The 19,424-nt window shown below is 40.2% G+C and overlaps 1 protein-coding gene and 1 long non-coding RNA gene across 4 annotated transcripts in view; one reads left to right on the plus strand and one right to left on the minus strand.

Annotated features, from left to right (window-relative positions):
* Positions 1-19,424, minus strand: part of LOC147150161 (uncharacterized) — a 99,172-nt gene that overhangs the window by 43,544 nt on the left and 36,204 nt on the right. For both annotated transcript variants that reach the window (XR_015086232.1, XR_015086231.1), the window contains exon 3: positions 5,334-5,543. This is a non-coding gene — a long non-coding RNA (uncharacterized LOC147150161). The remainder of the gene's footprint in view (positions 1-5,333; positions 5,544-19,424) is intronic.
* galnt18b (UDP-N-acetyl-alpha-D-galactosamine:polypeptide N-acetylgalactosaminyltransferase 18b) overlaps positions 5,403-19,424 on the plus strand; it is an 83,420-nt gene continuing 69,398 nt past the window's right edge. Inside the window, exon 1 of one of the 2 annotated variants that reach the window (XM_086026156.1) lies at positions 5,403-5,941. In XM_086026156.1, the coding sequence (XP_085882282.1) occupies positions 5,698-5,941 (244 nt within the window). In that variant the 5' untranslated portion in view covers positions 5,403-5,697. The remainder of the gene's footprint in view (positions 5,942-19,424) is intronic. The other variant, XM_086026155.1, reaches the window with a different exon arrangement.

Consider the following 19,424-nt stretch of genomic DNA (forward strand, 5'->3'; position numbering starts at 1 on the left):
TCCATGCCCCCTAGAGACTAAACAGCACTGAGGATGACATCAGAGCAATTTAAAGCGACAATTAGCAAGTATAATCTTCCAACACTGTGCTAAATCATCCCTCACAACAGTATACTTTACAGAAAATTGTGCAATTTAGTTAAACATGCACATCACTCCAACGCACATTCTTTATTCTTGCTGCCTTCTGTTCAATTTACATCACACGTACATACTGTATATACAAAGTAGTTTTCATTTATTCATGTACAGTTGTTGGATACATTTCTGCTGATGCTGCTTCTGTTGCTTTGATGAATACATAGATACTGCGTATTCTTGATCAGAGCTGGGCGCTCCGCCTATGTGACGGACCGGTCCGTCTATCCGTCGCTGACGGGTGCCCGTTTTGCTGATGATTGACGAATGACGGGAAAAATTTTAAAATAGACAGACTACGAATAGACGGAAGCCCCTGTATTTAGTCCGCCATTCGTCAGTAGTCCGTCATTAGTCTATTTTTCGCGGCGAGGCTTCAATGGCCTTGGTGAGCGTGGGGAGGAAAATAGTGAGTTGTTGTTGCTTGGGGGACAGATTTGAGTAATGGACCAGGCTGTGAACAGGCTTCCAAAGCGCTGTGAGTCACTATTTCTGTTCAAATATCATCCTGCGGGCGGGGGTGTGGTGAGTGTAAATTTAGTCGGACTCGCCCGTTTAAAATTAGATGCGGACCGGCCTATAGATGGGTACTATTTTTTTTTCCCCCCCCGTAAAAAAAGGCCAATGATGGCAGACGGAAGGGTACCCACGCTGCAGACGTATGATGAATAACGGATGCTCTATTTGTAGTAAAATACCCAGCCCTGTTGTTGATGTACCGTAAAGAGTATGTTTTTCTTCTTATTGTATGTTACTACAGTATTTACTCTGCTGCTATAAAAGTGAAATTTCTCCCATTTCCCAAAAGGTCTATCATGTAATGGCCAGATTCCCCCGTTGGCGCCTAAGTCCTTTAATCGCGAAGTCTTGCTTGCTTTTCATTTATTCTGTTTTCTTCTGTTCTTCTATTCTATTTTTTTCTTCTGTCCAGACTTTTAATATACGGTAGGTATGTTGGGAAAGAACGTGGCCATACTATAGAGCCGTGTTTCCTTGACAGCCGGCTGTGTGGAAATGGTGGAGCATGGATTTTTCCTGTGATTTGTGAGTGTCATTGAAAACAGTAGTACATACAGTGTAGTTACTCTTACACTTTTAAGGAGAGCATGTTTTTTTTTTATTCAATATGACATAGGATAATTGGTATAGAGAATGACTGAATTGAAATAGATCAAATAAAAGTACTTTAACCAGAACACCATCTTTATGACGAAATACACATCTGTCGGTCTATCAAGGTGATGGGAGAATGTGGGCAGACAGAAAGGCACATGACTGCACAAGTTTTACCTCTTCCATATGTGGACAAACACAACTATAATTTGTCATTTTTGTCAATGGACCATGTATTTTGTAATTTATATCTCAAAAACTGGTGTTCTCCATTCAGGTTGAAAAAAATGCATCTAATTCTACAGTATTCTTGGTAATCGGAAAGTAGAAATGTGGAGTGTGTGTGAAGGCCTTTTGTAAAAAAAAACTGTTTGGCAACATAAATTTGTAATATTAATATGAATATGACTATGCATTAATATAATGCATAATCAGTCAAATGATAGTCGCATTGAGATTAAAATTAATGATTTGTTTTTCACCAGTTGCTCGTCTCGTCTGAAGTTCAAAATTAATCACGAGGCTGTCCGTACAAAAAGAATGCTTGGCAAAGCTGCATTTGTCTGACGTGACATTTTTGCAGCTTTAAGACTTTTTTTACTTGCTTGTCTTGGTCATGAGAAGAGACAATTATTTTTGTGTCTTGCAGCTCATCAGTTAATCATCACATTATTACGGCGCTGTCAGACCTCTATTGTTGTAAATGACTTCCGTCCAAGTCAGCATCCTGATCTTAATGGCACACTAGAGTATCGTTTGTACCGCAGGGGTGCTGAAATCCTACAATTTATTGACTTTCAGCACAACCTCTTGGGTTACGGGAAGTCATTAGACCGCGAGAAAATCAAATAACGGACTTTCATCACATGCAACTTGCAAAAAGAAGAAAATCTGTTTCATGCTGTTTGCCAAGCTGAATGTTCACCATGCACCTGCATTGAGAGCTGTAAATGGCTGCTGAGGTGGGGTTTACGTACTACATCAGGATTATGGAGAAAAAAAATCAATCTGGGAAGGCTGAACTCTTTGTTTGGAAATACAAATGATCAGCATGGATTTGAGTTCAAATAATTTCAATTCATCATGCCACAGAAGTGAAGAATTGGTCTTTTTCCACTCCTTTCCCGCTCCATAGTCACGCAAATTAATTTGTTTACATCCCACCAAAGTTAAAGCATGCCGCACTGATGTAAAACAAATGTTCATGCCCTTTGATTGACAACATAATTTTCAAGGCAAAATGATAACTGGCAACTCTAATGACAGTTTTGATGCACTTCAATGAGTACAGTATGCACAGAGGTGTGCCTAAAGTCCTAGATTAACCAATCCGACGTTGGCCAACTGTGACCGACGCTTACCCCCTGCGGCATCGGGCCGACTGTCAGCATGTCACGCTGGAAAAAAATACACCTCAATGACAGACAGCGACGCTGACCATTAAAGTACCTTCTGCGTATGCGTGAGATGTAATACCCCTCCATACCATTGGTGGCCGTAGTCACTATTCCTCATGGTTAGAAAAAGACAACCGAAAGCTATTGACCGGGGGCGGATTGTAAAAACGTAAACAGTGCATTCAGCTATATTTTTTGCTCACGATGAACTCCCACGTGAAGTAAACCATCACGTTCTTGACACGGTATTGTGAAATACTTACATTGTCAACCCTCGCTCTTGTACTTGTAAGAAGATTAAAGAGACACTTGGATGACCTTAACATTGGCACTAATATAAAAGGTTTGCATGTAAAAATGACATCAGTACTAAAATGCTCTGCCCAAAATACTCTGTCGTGATTTAAGTTTTTTTTTTTTTTTGTGATTAGATTGACGACAAATTGACCCGCCCCTTTTTGGGGCTGGGCTTGTTATTTTTTCGGTCTCAGCGGTCTACGTCACGGGAGGGAGGCAAGCGTGGTAATATTGCTCGCTTTGTCAGTTCTGTTGTCTAAAACGGCGACCGATCGGCACCAAAATGCAAACACACATTACTGCTCTTGTCCACTTCAACCTGTTAAAGTACAAACGTGTTCTGCACAATAGTTTGGATTTATTGACATAAAACGTGATCTCATCATGATCACCTCCACAGAATCAAAAATACCATGGCGATCGGCTTCTCCATTTACACAGGCTGAAGCGGACAAGAGCATGAATGAGCACACTAACCCCGACTGCGTATATTTTGGACATTGAGCGACGCTAAACTCGTGTCAACTCTCAGGAGGCAGACGGCGACTGGCAGCGGGCAAGCAATCAGGCAAACATGGATCTTTATTGACGCCACGACCCTTCCCGACCACCGACGTCGGATTGGTGTATCTAGGCCTTAAGAGGAAAAAACCTTGGCACCCTGCCTGGCGTTTTGCTATTGAGTAATTGCAAAATGGCTGCCTCATCCTGGCACCCAGTTCACAAATTCCTCTGGTGTATTGCAACAACATAATGAGGTTCTCTCCAGTGGCTTTAACGGTGACAACATCTTGACTGAAATATAAAGATCATTTGTAAAGGAACCCAAATAAAAAAAAAAAAAGTAACTCCTAATACACTAAGATGCATTTGTGTTAGTTTTCATGAAAAAGGCATACTAAGCATCCATTCAACCATTTTCCATTACTAAGAGAAAAAAAAAATTGATGTATCCAAAAAATGGATATACAAACATAATTTTTTGCTATTAATTAATTACTTGACTCCATGCTTCACATTTTTAGTTACAGGTTAAAAGTTATAAATACAGTTATTAATGCTTGGATCACCCTTAATACTCTGAAATTAATAATACTAATATTTTGATAGTGACAACTCTTGTGGTATGACACAACATTTTTGATTGGCTGTTACATAAAGTATGCGTCATTGCGACGATGTTCACCTACAAATCAAATTCTGTATCACAGGAAAAGTAGTTGTCGACGCTTGGCCAGTCATGAAAACTTATGGCCGAACCCTGCGCACTGCGTGACAGTTCAGTCGGGGTTGGCCACATCACTTTGTGTGCGGCGGGTGTTTTCCTGGCAAGGCAAGTGGACACAGGGGACTCTGTGATGAAATGATACATTTCAGCTTTTTTTTTGTCCCCATGGCGGCTCTCAAATGGGAGCTTCTAGTTGCAACATAACGACTACAGCGGGGTATATAAAAGCTTGTGTTGAACACTTTATCCCAACTGTAGCCATGCTTTTGGCATCCTTTGTGAAAAATGACTTGGCACCCAGTAAAAACAACAGCCTTGTGATTTAAGTTACCATTGGATGTTCTGAACTCCTGTTTCCATGCCAGTGCTGCATTGAGCAGAGTAACGCTTGTATGAGGTGTGCCATAAAGTGGAAAACAAGTTAGGGGTGACTCAAGAGTTAGCATTTCTGTTGATTTCACCCAATTAGTAAAACCACATCTTACCTCAAATGATCAAAAACAATTCATCAATCAATTATTAAATCGAACCTTGTCATGCTCGACCCAGTTTTTTACTCAGGTAAAATGCTGCTAGAAAAAATGTTTAATGTTCATTTTTTTCTCCGCTTTGTGCTGCTATGTGAAGTTCATCATCCTCTGCTTCCAGACTGACTGGAGCTGTAACATGAACCACGCGCAAATCACTAATGTCTCTGTCTGTGTCCTCATTAAGGTCTGTAGCAGGCAAACCACTGGGTGATCTGGCTCTGAGAGCACTTACTGAAATTTTTCGATAAAATTGTAAAGAAATGCACAGCATTTTACCGAGAGCTTGTATTACAAACAAATAAGATGAATGTTGTAAGTAAACAATATGATATAATAACCTCTAAGAGCAAGTGGGGGGGTTAATGTTTTGATCTATCCATTAATAGAAAAAAATAAAAATAAAAAAAAGATTACAGACTGAAATGTACGGTACAAAAATAAAAAACTTAAAGCTCTATTTTTTTTCTGTGAATTCTATACTTTATATAGACAGTATTAGCAACACGCAACTGTCTTAATAGTTTTTTATTATTATTAAATTGCATAGTGCTCTCACACTGAGAAGAAAAAAAAATCACTTTACCAAATGTTGTGTATCTGTATGCGTTAAAAGAGTAATGTAATACCAACAGTATTTGATGCTGGAAGTCCAAGAGCGGCCAGTGAGCGAATGTGTAGCTGGGGGAGGAGGCGTGCTGCCCGGAGCCCGTCCGTCATCTTCACGCCTCCCATTGGCTGCAGCGAGATGTTGGCCGCCTCTCTGCTTCTTTCGCTCCCTCTTCGTCAAATGTTCTTCGACCTGCCGGAGCTTTGCGATGGGTCGACAGAGGTGGCGTTCACCTGTAGATGGAACACCCCCAAATTGAAGATTTCGGATTACCGCTGGGATTAACTTCACTTTACCACATTTTTTGGTCGTTGTTGCGTGGAGATTGTCTCGTATTTGAATTTTTTTTTTTTTAAATAATCTTAACCTGCATGGAGGGATGTGGGCATGGCTTGCACGAGGAGAACCAAAACTTTGGTGTCGACATGCGTGATCCTGAGTGGCATGACCAACATTGTGTGTCTGCTCTACGTTGGTTGGGTGACTAATTACATTGCCAATATTTACATCAAAGTGCCCATGCCGTTCCCCGAGAGAAAGTTCGACGAGGGGAGCAAAAGATCTGGAGACACTCTCCGGCTCATGGAGCGACTTGATCGCCTGGAGAATGTGGTCAACCAACACATACAAGGTAAATCAAATCGAATCAAATCATTAATAGCTCCATGTTTTTAATATCACGCGTGACTTCACCTGCAGTGGAAAGTTGGGAAGGTTTTTTTTTCAACACTCACAAGCCCCGGGTGTGTGCCTACATGTGTGTGCAAGCCTTATTATGATTTTTTTGCTATTCTTATTCATCATCTGTGTTACTTTTGACAGTTGCAAAATGAAGTGTACGTAACGTCGCACGGCACATAACGCATCTATAGTCTTGTATAATTATACATTACACTGACCACTTTTCTCGCACAAACTGAGATCCAATGTAACACATTTTGTCTTCAAAGAAATAACGATGCTCAGATTTGACTGACACTGTCAATTTATCAACATTTAAGTGGGTGTAGAAGTGCTCTGCATCACACTGGGAGCCGTTTCGAATAATTTGACAGTGAACTGTATGGATGTAATATGAACAAAAAATATGATGTATATTTAAAACAATAACATACTGTAGCCTCCACTGTATGCAACAATGGGAAACTCCATAGGTACACAACAATTAGAGTCTATATGGCGGTTTTCTTACCCTTTAAGCCACAGATGTCAAACCCCAGTCTACAAGGGATACTACCCTGCATGTTTTAGATGTTTCCCCCCTGAAACACACGTGATTCAAATGATCAGCTCATTAGCAATCCCTGCCTGAGCCTAATAATGATCCTGATTATTTGAATCAGGTGTGTTGTAGGAGTGAAACAGCTAAAACATACAGGATAGTGGCCCCCGAGGACCGGAGTATGACACCTGTGTTTTAAGCAATGGATTCCTGAACACAAACGGTGTAGCGGCACGTTGACGATACTCACAGAAATGTATTATTTTTCTTTTGCGAAGAACGGCTAATATCACTCTCATCCGGAGAGCCCAAGAGAGTGGGCAGAATGGGAGAATGAGTAGCACAAAATGTATTATAAGAGAAAGTGTGTCAAAACCTGTTGAAATATATATTTTTTCAATTACGTCATTTTGCGATTTTTTAAAATAAAGTATAATATTACAGAGCTCTGTTTATCTCATTTAAAAACACATTACAAAAATGTTTTGTTTTTTGGGACGAATTAAACTCAAGGCAGCACTGTATTTTGAATTGAATCTCATGATTGTAGAGAAGGATTCAGAGGGAGGAGTGAGTGTAATGGCACTCGTGTATTGTAGGCTGAAATGCTAAGTGCTCATCATGTCTGAGTAACAGCCTCAAAATCAATGACAATAACATAAAGTACAACACTTGGAAGGCAGAAGCTGATTTTGTAAATTACTTCTTTCTCTTGTTGATTTTTCACTGATTATGTGGTGCATTTTAAAATGGTTCCTCTGATTTGCAATGGTTACACTTTTCGAGTCATTTACATAAACTCATAAACCTAAACTCAAAGCAGCAGACTGGTTTTGGAGGGAAAAAAAATGCAGCACGGCATTTATCATCGCTTATATCACTGACAGGAAAACATTATCATAACACTTTATCTTGTACTCTGTGTGTTAACGTGTCACAACTCCATTAACCTTCACCTTCATCACAATTTTATGCAACCAACTGTTTAAAAATAACTGACCTTGGAGATCTAGCACCTGTGACATGTTCTTTAGTTAGTGAGATGCCTGGAATTCTTTTTCTGCTTCCTTCCAGTCTTTCAGTTACTTCTGGTCTACGATTACTTTATGCTAGATTACACACAGCTAATTTCTTTCTGTTTTGGGTCTTTAAAAAAGCTATTCTTGTCATCATGTGGTGGTTTATGATGGTTGGGAGTCTTCAGGCAAATCTCAAATTCAAATGGCGTCAGTGGTGGCTGGTGCCGAAGTGAGTCGCAGACAGGAATCTATTCATGGTGTTTGGGGCGCTGAAGTTTTAAGCTAAGCTCGGCTAAACATTCTTACTGGAGCCACGTCCCCATTTATGTTTGCCACCCAAAAGGCTCCTGCGAGTTGAAGCGTTATGAAGGTGCCTCAGTTGACTTTAATTCAGTACGACTTCGGGCTTTCACTGAATTCATTCGGCATTTCATATTATTGTCATATGCACGGCAGAAAAACAGTGGATGAACTGAGCAATGTAATTCTTCCTTTTGGGAATTGCGTCTTGTCGATGGTGTCCTGTACGAAACGATCATTTATTCTTTGGTACAAAACAAGAAAACGTTGAAACTTAAGAAACGTAAAGACCAATACATTTCTTTGAAACGCTATAATTATGCAAGTGCCAAACAAAATTCATAAAATTAGTTATTGTAATTTTTTTTAAAAAGCTGCAAATGTATAAATCCAAGTATGATTTCCTTCAGTCTAAACAATCATAGTGCATTGGATATAAATACATAATAACCGTTTTTTACGATTATGCCAATTTTGTAATCGTGTAGTGTAAATATAGCCAGGAGACCCCAAAAATGGCAAGTTTGTTCAGCCATTAGCATTGCATCGTGAAAGAGAGCGAGCCATTTTCAACACTTTAGATTGGTCACTAATATGTAAAAGTAACACCCACACGTGTGGACTGACCAATAGTATACATTAAAAAAAAATTACCTACCGGTACATATAAATATACATTTTGAAATGTAATGTACAGTATAAGAAAAAATGTGTGCCCCCTCCTAGTTGGATGAGCTATAATTTGTAGTTTTACAAGCAGAGAACTCAAACTGATAGCCTAATAGCATAAATGACAAGTCATTTTTAACTTACAGGCACAATAACAATGAAAAAAAATGCACTTGCTAGAAATTGTGGGGGTTTTTTTTGTATGTGATTCTCAGTCATGTCATTGTAATTCACAAATGTTGAATTAAAGCAACTAGACTCTTGTTTGTTTCTCCTTGTTTTCTGAAAACACTTAAAAATGCCTTGGGCAGTTATAGTATGTTATTAGACTAACAAAATGTAAGAATGATGCAGCCAAGTGTCATCCCTTTAAGCATCCAGTCACATTTCTCGGACACCATTCCCTATAGTGCTCCAAGTCACTAGCGGGCATATTTGCATGGTATCTAACAATTGCTGTTGTGTTTGTATAAATCAACTTGTCATATCATAATTCATCTGACGTTGCAGACCCGCCCAAGTGTTGCCCAATATGAAGAGTACCGTAGTCAGACTTTCTGGCTTTATATCAGAATGCATGCCCGGCGTGGATGTATGTTGATGTTACTGTCACAAAAATAAGAGAGTTTATGCGAGATGGAGAATGATATACTGCTTGCCTCGCTGAACTCCTAAAGAAGAAAAAAAATCACACTTTTGCACAAATCTGCAAAGAAATAGAGACACTGTCTATGCAATTATTTACATGGCATTTATTCAATATCCTTGATATCCATCTTTGTGTCCGCATATAATAAACAACATTGAAATAAACAATAACGAACAAATGATACAAATATTAAATGTGACATACTGTTGAGTAGGACCGCACCGGCTCTGTGTCACATTGGATTAAATGAGGGTGACTTTCACATTACTCTACTGGCTGCCATCAGCAGTGGTTGTTGTTGTGTATGTGTGCGTGTGTGTAGGGGTGTGTGTGTGTGTGTGTGTGTGTGCGCACTAGGGCTGCACGATATTGGAAAGATATGCGATGTGGATGTTGACTGTAGCGATATCGATATTATCACGACATTTAACATATAAAGAAATGTCATTTTTATTATCCAATGAAAGAAGGACATTTTTTTCAGGCAGCAAAATAAGCATGCTCAGTGTGTTCTTAGCTATTTAATTGTAATTCCACTTTATAATGTCCAACTATTGGGTGGCGTTGCGCATTAATTTTGCATCAGACTGGTCAAATTCAGATAAAAGCATACAATTCCATAAGAAAATTATTGCATGTCTTTTCGATATGCATATTGTATAGGTCATTATTGAGATATTGATATTTTTTTGATATATTGTGCAGCCCGAGTGTGTACGTCATCAATCACAACACAATTTCCATGACAAAAGACTCGCATTGACAAGGTAGTCACTTGTATCATGTGTAGAGTGAATCCAAAAAGAGAACATATGGGATTTACATTTAAAGCGGAAGTCAACCCAAACATATTTTTTTCAAGAATATGTTCCCAGCAGGCTCACTAGTTGAAACAGGGCATTCTGATTAATTTTGCGTTTGTGGAATAAGTGTTAATCCACTCGTTTTTAGCAGTCTCTGGGGGCGGCCGTTTTGTCTTCTGTCAACTGAAAATGACATCACAACCGCTCACAACGACCAATCACGGCTCAGATTCAGAAAACAGATCAGCCGTGATTGGTCATTGTGAGCGGTCGTGATGTCATTTTCAGTCGACAGAAGACAAAATGGCTCAGATGGGGGCGAGCTTTGTAGTATAATTAGTGATTACTAGACCTAAGATATCCTATATTTTTTCAATTACGTTGATGTGAACAGATTTTTGGGCAAATTATTGAAATTAATCGTGGGTTTTTAATGAATGAACATTGAAAAACCAAAACATTCTAAACACTGTGCCTTTAACTACGGCAGTTGCCACCACTTTAACAAAGGTTGTCAAGTGTGCCCGCTCTTTGGGACCTTCAGGCCCCAGTGTACAACAAGTTTTTTTTCAAAGTTTTCTTCTGAATTCACGCCATCTAATCCCCTCTTAAGCATATCTTTCCATTCATGTCAAATTTCACCTGCTTCCATTTATATTTAACTTTGCTGCTTTCCCCCTGATTTTTCTGCATGAGACAAATTAGCACTTGAGGCGTTTGTCAGCTTGTTGTAGCGCCATTGTCTTTTTGTGCTACTTTTAAAAGTAGGACAGACATCCTGTAATTAGTTTGGTCCATACCTTTTGCGTCTCAAACACTTTCACTCAGTGTCTGGCTGTTGTGGATGGCTGCTTGGGATCTGGTGTATTTCATAAATGCCAGGCAAAGTGCACGGGCACAACATGGATCACATTAATACCCACTATATATTAGCTCTTGTTTTTCAGCCTTCAGTATTTGTTGACACAACTGTGGGAGGGATAATTCAAGCTTCCTCACAGTATTTTCACTGCTGTCATTGCATTATTACATGTCACTTTGAGGACACGCCACCGTCTGGATCTCCCATTTAATTGCCCCAAGAGCATGTATTGAAGCTATTAGTAATAGTTGCCGGCGGGATCAACAGTGAGCTAGCTGCAGAGACAGCCATGAGTGCACTTTCACAAGTCTCCCTTAAAATATATTTTCTGTTTGTATTGCATTGTGGGGGGACGAGTATAGAAGTCACGTGTTCTTATTTGATATATTCTGACCTGGCATTTTGCAGGACGTGTGACTTCTACACAGATGCACGATTAACACATCTTCCAACTGAGCTCGCTCTTAGTTTGAGCACACCGATATTTGGTCCCAGACTAACGAGCATGTGAAGAAAAGTTATTGCAGCCGCCTTGCTGTGGCCTTTTTTCAGAAAAGGGTTTGTGGCGTCAAATGCACAGCGTAGGAGGAGAAGCGCGGCGCGACATTGCAAAGTATCTCGTTGCCTCGACAAAAGCAACATGGCAACAGCACATAAGCTATCTGAACTCCATCTTTTCTCACATTGTAGTCAGCCTGGGGGAATTTATTGGCTAGTTAGACAGTGCAGGTTCACACACGCCCACCATGAGGGCTGTGCCACTGCGCTCCCTCCTCATTGCCTTCTCCTGTATTGCAACCAAAAGTTCTGGAAAAATTTAGCAGCTGTGTGTCTGCGCTTTGCTCACAGTCCAGAGAACACTGTGTCCTTTGTGTCAGTCAATGCTTTTGGCCTTATTCGGGAAAAAGTGTGAGTCGATGTTAGTTTGCATACAGAGAAACACGCATTAGTTTAGCGAAGGGCATGGCCTGGCAGCACTGATTTAGGAAAATGGTTGTCACGTTCATAGGAGACTCAACTTAAATTTGCTCATTAGTGTCAATGTTTTTGTGTTTGTCCTTTGATGGGTGGGTGTGAGTTGCGAGCTCCTCCACCCTATGACTTTCCATAGCATATGCGGGGTAGAAATTGGACGGATAAACTGTAATGCGTTTGCTTTTGTGCCATGACTTTGTCTGATTTTCTATGTATTCACAGTTAATCATTCGTAGGACTACACTGTTATTGTAGATTTTGATGGTTTGTATGTCAGAAGATTGCTACAACATGACTTGAATACAGTATGCACTATGCAGTAGCGGACCTTTAATATTGCTATGAATTAAAATAAAACATGTTTTATAAATGTGACGCACCAGAGAGAAGAATGCTTTTACCAACCTGGCCACATAACATTAATCTTTCAAAATGGTGAAAAATCAATCATAAACAGAAATCAACCCGAAACCAAGGTCTGCTCAACTATCAACTGTCAATCAAATACCACTTCTATGACGTGGAATATGGATACGACTTCATCTAACATCCGTCTTATGCCTACGCCTAGTAACAACACGATTAACTCATTAATCACTGAAAATATTTCCCCTTAAAGTGTCAAACTCAATTCCGGGGGCCAGATTCGGCCCGCCACATTATTTTATGTGACCCGCGAAAGCAAATCATGTGTCAACTTCCATGATCCTTGTTAAAATCACCAAAATTAGTTTGACACACTTTATTTCAATCCTCCAGCAGCTGGATTATATCCCACATGGTCATCGCAGGGGCTTTTTCACACCGCAACAACGAGGCACTCCCAAGATACGCCAGCGGACTATCTGAAGTGCAGTGTTTTCTGGGTGTAGGCATAGCTAGCTAGCTAAATAATAGAACGTCGTGATTGCGCCGGATAACCGCTGATGTGAACAAAGGCATTCAAGTTCTTATACAGTGGGGGAGGGGCGACTCATGCCAGGTCCCAAGTGTGTCGCTCAAAAATAAGGAAAACTGATAAGTGAAAGCTATGTATCCTCAACTACATAGTTTTACATCTTTGCATACATTTTCAGTAATTATCTTCAAATATGTACTGTATCAGGTATGTAGAAACACATCTTTGAATTCACTTAAACGGTCTTTAACAGATATTGTATGTATTTACATTCAAGTGTTAGTTTTTAGATTTCCTGAAATCTATAACCCAAATGCAATGCCCTAGATGATTTAGAAGTGCTGTCATCACACAGATGCTCCAGTGGAGCGTGTCCTGAATCAATTTTCCCACTGTCGGCGCAGTTGCATCACAGTTGATCAGGTGATGCAGTAGACTTGAGGCAAGTGACGTCCCCTGTTGAGTATCTAATTGGTTTGGGAAAACCAAACCGGAGCAACATTTCTCACTCTCAGTACACCATAGCACTAATAGAATGTTTGTTGCAGTCCAAAAATGACTGTGTGTTTGAATTCCAGCTCCAAAAATCAATTCCATATGATGACCCTTTTTGATTATGAGATTACAATTATCAATAAAGGTAATTACGCCTACGTTGCGCCTGCAGAAAGAAAAAATGGAAAAAGTGATTGAGTTGCAACTACTGAATAATGGCTTCCTTACTTCTCTCTGAGTTGGTGGAGTACATCTGTGGGAATTTTTGTCCATTCATCCAGAAGAACATTTGTCAGGTCAGAGTTCACTGATCACGATGGACCAAGCAAAGACTCTGCTTGCTCACCATCTTTGTCCTCGTTCAACCCAACATGAGCTGAATGAATAGAAGGGGCCTACCCTAAACAGTGACCACAAAGATATTCAAAGTATCCGGCCAAGATGAAGACTCAAGATTCATAGTCAGCCCAACACCCGATTAATTAAGAAGTGTATTGTCGGTTACGGAAAATGACTTATCATTCAGTATCCTTGAGACAGACCTCAAAGCCCAGTTGCTCCTTCTGGTGTCATTATTGTGAATTTAAGAGATTTCCCTTGGTTAACTTTCCCTTCAAGAGTCGTTGGTTTCAAAGATCCCCACATCGATAATGATTGCGATTTAGAAATAAGGGATGATACATTGCGTGTTGGCACGAGAGACATTTTTTTTCAACAAAATCCTTAACGATCGGGAGGTTCATTAAATAGCAGTTTGTTTGAAGGCTTGCTTTGACCACTAAGGATTTGTCTTCCATTGTGTTGCCTGATTGAATGGCCAGGAGGCTTGCGGCAGCTTGTTATTACCACAACGATGATTTATCCCCAAATGATTGTGACGGATCCAAAGATGGCTTCCAGCAAATCCGCCCATCACATCAGTAGAGAAGCTCGGTTAATCAGCATTTCCACTCGTGCTCGGAGGACATTTATATTTGGCCATTTATCTGATGCCATTTTTGAGAATGACAATGGATAAAGCAGCAGAATAAATGAGAGAAATCAGAGCAGCGAGTGTGTTTCCGTGTATGTGCGCATGTGTATTGTTCAGTATGTGGGCTTGCTGTTGTGCAAGGATTTGGTATGCAACTTGGTAAAGAAAGAGCTTTGCACATTCGCCATTCCCTTTGAAGCACTCGGTCCTATAGAGCAGGAGTCTTCAATCCTGTTCCTCGAGGGCCGGTGTCCTGCCTGTTTTCCATCTCTCCCTGCTACGGATATTCACCAAAGGTCTGCAGAAGCTGGATAACGATCCTGATCGTTTGAATCAGGTGTGTGTTGCAGCAGGGACAGATGGAAAACAGGCAGGACACCGGCCCTCGGGGAACAGGATTGAAGACCCCTGCTATAGAGTATAGCCAAAAGGTTTAATCGTTCCTATGGAAAGTGACACAATTGTGTTTCTTTTTTTCCACTCGCGAATCAACACCCAGGGGTCGTTTTACGTAGTTGCAACTTCAAAAGTAGGGATGGGAATATAAATAAAGTGCACTGCTTGACCCGCAGCCAGAAGAGGCGCTCATGATTCAGCATCAACTACGTGCTGTTTAAAAAAAAAACATGACATCAGTTATGGGAAGTTTGAGCAACAGCACTCCCACAAAGACCTCCACGATGGCACAGCTCCCCAGGAAAGGATGATTATGCTGAGTACACTTGAAAACTTCAAGACGTTCAGAGAGTGATTCACTTCCCCTGTTAAAGTAAACTCAAGGCAAAAAATATATATTTGCAGTAATATCTTGTATGTGTTTCACTAGTCTGAGCACTGTATTCTGATTATTATTACGTTTGTGGAGAAAGAATTCAGCAAAATATTCCACCTGTTTCCAGCCATCCAATTAGGCTGACATTTTATACAGCATTGACCCCTGCTATCGACTGAAATTGGCTTCAAAATTTCTTCGGGCTCACATAGCAAACGTCATGGCTCACCTGTTTGCTGGGCTTGCTTGGTCATGCGATACATTATAATATGTAACATATTTTTTTACTTTTATCTGAATAACAGATAATTTGATAGAATTTTTAGTTGGTTATCCGCATACCGAAATATTCTGTATATATAATATAGATGCAGCCCATAATAGAATATTCGATTCTAGAAGGTTTTGAAAGCTGCAACCCTGTTTAAAACTGTAAAGGGAGCATGTAAGCTAACAAAAAGGTTCCTAAATACTGCTTTAAAGTGAAAGTCAACCCAAGCGTATTTTTTTTCAAGAATATGTTCCCAGCAGGCCCACTAGTTGAAACAAGGCATTCTGATTAATACTGAGTTCGTGGAATAGGAGTTTAGCAGCAAAATCCACCTGTTTTTAGTCATGTCAGGGAGGCGGCCATTTTATCACTTCTGTCAACTAAAAATGACATCACGGATGCTCAGGGCCCAGATAACGACCAATCATGGCTCAGCTACAGAACACAGGTGAGCCGCGATTGGTCGTTACCTGAGCCCTGAGCAACTGTGATGTCATTTTCAGTCGACAGAAGTGACAAAATGGCTGCCCCCAGAAATGACTAAAAATGGGAGCATTGTGGAACTCTTATTCCACAAAATCAATATTTTTCAGAATGCCTTGTTTCAACTAGTGGGCTTGCATAGAACATATTCTTGAAAAAAATATGCTTGGGTTCACTTTAAGTATTTAAATCAATAAAGACCAAATTTCCACATTAATTTGTTTTGTTTTCTGTTTTATTGATCAAGATATCCAAAACCATGATGAAAACACTTTAGGCCAAGGCAAGCAGATACATTTAATTTTAAGCATCCTTATTAATTTATTTAATATTTACTTGACATTAGATGATAGTTTATTCTATTTTCTACTAATTTTGTGTGAAATGAAAGTTGCGAATCCTTGTGTAGCCCTTCTTGTCTTTCCCGTTTCAGTTATCCTGCACAATCTAAATTGCTGGCTTAAGATTGGCGAAAACATAGGTGCTGCTGTCATGGTGACGGGAAAGAAAAACAAACAAGCAAACCAAAAATGCATCACTCTGGTAGTGGATACTAACCAGGAGAGATTTGTCCATATTTATAAAGAATCCATAGTGGCATCCCAATAAAAATGCTTCATCTTCGATACAATCTCTGTGTGAATGTTCTGACTTGTTAATAACGTTGTGTTTGTGTTATTGTCTTTGTGTGAGTGAAATCATATTACTGCTGAGATTGATTGGGTGTATTACTTGTTACCTCGAGACTTTCCTCCAGTTTGAAATTCAGATGAGTTTTGTTGCTACAAAGATTGTGCTCTCCATTTATTAAAAGTCTGAATCATCTGTTAGTACAGCAGCCTGTAGGCAGTAATGTAGATGCTTTGACAGAGAGTGTCTGGGGTGATGAGTGCAAAGCGGGGTAGAAATTTGGTTAAATTGAAACTACAGGAATATGGATGCACTGGAGGATGTTTGCTAATGAAAACAATTAATTACATAGGATCCAGCCGAGAAAATCATGACAGAGTGCAAATCAGGCGTAAAGTAGCAATTCAGCAAATGTCCCATGGCAAATTCTACTAAATAGATAAAGTTCCCCAGTGCACATATTTTCAATTTGCTTTCCTCCTTTTCTACATGCAACAACAATATGAATTCATTTGTCAGACAGAAATATGCACTTTTGAATATGTTTACTTTGACTGTGTCCACTGTAAAAGCCAAGGAAAACGGCAATTATTAAAAGCCACATACAAACAGAGATTTAATTCAAAATGTCAATTTAACATCCTGGTAATCAACGAAACGATGGTACCCCAACTACAAATACAGAGGGCACATCTCCATCACGATTACCGTAATTTACTGTGAATAATATGCAATGTTTTGCAAGCAAATGTTCCAAAATTGTCACCTCAAATTGTACAAGTGTTGATAAAAAGATGTCGGCGGTGTGGGAGTCCTTTACAAGGCTCTGCGGTACGCTGGATTTGGAGGTGCATACCGTGCAGGCGCCCAAATTTCACGATGTGGCGATTGAAAAGAATTACAGGTTGTATATTACAACCAGCCGACGTCGAGGGCCGAAGTCTCCTCGACTTTCTTGGAATAAATATTGAAGCTCAAACTTAAAAGAATAAATCAAATCATGAGCTCACGCACTGCTGTCATTCGCTTGAATGAGATCCGCAGCGGAGGCTCCCTCCGTGGTCACCCGGCAGGACAGTGGTGGGCCCGCCTCGGGGGTGGCGGTTTCAGGCGGCCGGCAGCCGGAGAGGTTGGATGCAGGAGTCTTAATTCTGACTACCGTCGAGTTGTGGCTTTGTTTATTACCATGGTGACAGGTGCAGCATACGCTAACCGTTATGGCCTGTCCCACTTATTGCTTAGGATATTAAAAGGAAAAAAAAATGGATGAAATTGATTGCTACATCACAGAAAGTTATTATGATATCAGGTTTCAGACAGGTGTTATATTGGTGTGACGTCTGATGTTGCTCACTGTAGTCCAAGGAATGCTCAGGGAGTTTGCGTGAATGCTCAGACGCATGGAAAATTGGAGGGATCATTGCCGGAAACGACGCGTGACCCAAGCAAGAAAAAGACCATGGATTCTACCGTTGGACATGCAGGGTACAATGAGGGATCCTGGTTGAAGTTGTAAAGAAAGCTATTTTAAACTAAAAAGGAAAACCTTTCCATAGGATGACGCCGCTGCGACCAACGCACATTCTGATTCAATACATAGATACATCGTCAAAAATAAGAGAAGAATAATGAGGCTTTGTAAAGTGCTGTGGACGCCGAATGGTGTAGATCAGCCATATACAAAGTCCGGCCCAGGGGCCTATTGCAATCCGTGTTCAAATTTCCAGCGGCCGGCAGCCTCTGACATAAAATTAATAACATGTGGTTCTCTCAAAACTGCTGACCACAGTACAAAAGACACATTATACTTAATAATAATAAGAATATTAAACATACATTATTACTACATTTTTATTCCACCAGAAGATGGCAGCAGACCTGTGGCTGAACTATCAGGTGCTTTCCGGACACATCACTCACAGAGCCGGTTTAAACGTTAACATGAACCTTTCGCCGCATGCCCCTTGCGTGACCCTTTCCAGCCATTTCTAAAATGAAGACTACAGCATAAAAAAAGTTGACCAAGAGCGCTGTCGCTTCCATGACATATTTTTGGGCCGTGTTTTTCACTGAACTGTGTCTGCCAAGAGACTGTGGCTGTTTTCATGGAATTTAATATCGAGGAGAGGCACTACCAGACGAAACGTGGAAATTACGACAAGGTGACTGGGAACGAACGTGAAAAATAGATAAAGTGCTATGTAAGTGCACTCCAGTTACCATTTACCTTTTTGAGCACATTTTTCATTTCTTGGACTATGAAGCGCTTTACAGGAATAAGTAGTACAATAAGTAGCTGATTTGAGTTATATTGGGTGCCAAATTTCGGGTGCCTGTCTGAGCTCTGTTCTTCTCTGCTTTCTGTAGTCCTTCATGAAAACAGCCTAATTATCTTTTGTGTTTTATCAAAATAAGTCATTTGCAAACATCTGCTTTTACATTGGAAAACTATTACCGAACCAGTAACTGAATCAGTTTCAAAAAGGTTGGCGAGTACGACATTAATCCCTCTTGTGTAATATTGCTTAATTGTTCAGTTTATCCATCCATCCATCCATCCATTATCGATACCGCTTGTCCTCACAACGGTCGCGGGCGTGCTGGAGCCTATCCCAGCTGTCTTCGGGCAGTAGGCGGGGGACACCCCGAATTGGTTGCCAGCCAATCGCAGGGCACACTGAGACAAACATCCGCACTCACAATCACACCTAGGGGCAATTTAGAGTGTCCAATCAACTTACCATGCATGTTTTTGGAATGTGGGAGGAAACCGGAGTACCCGGAGAAAACCCACGCAGCCACGGGGAGAACATGCAAACTCCACACAGGGAGTTTGTTTTATCACTAAGTAAGAGTAATTGGTTAATAAACAGTATTAGGGGAAACTGTAATACAATCTACACATACTTGTAATACACTTTCATGCAAAATAAAATTGTATCCGATTGTTCAATTATCTAATAATATTCAATAGCAACAGCCCTATTTTTTGACACCGGACTATCGATGCTATTTTATTAGCCCATCTATGGCATTTTGTAATGCATGTTAGCATTACACTTGTGGAATGTTAAGTTATGTGGTTGTTTTAAA

The sequence above is a fragment of the Filicampus tigris genome, chromosome 3 (genome assembly GCF_054856515.1).
Source record: "Filicampus tigris isolate MCC_2025a chromosome 3, RoL_Ftig_1.0, whole genome shotgun sequence".
NCBI lineage: Eukaryota > Metazoa > Chordata > Actinopteri > Syngnathiformes > Syngnathidae > Filicampus > Filicampus tigris.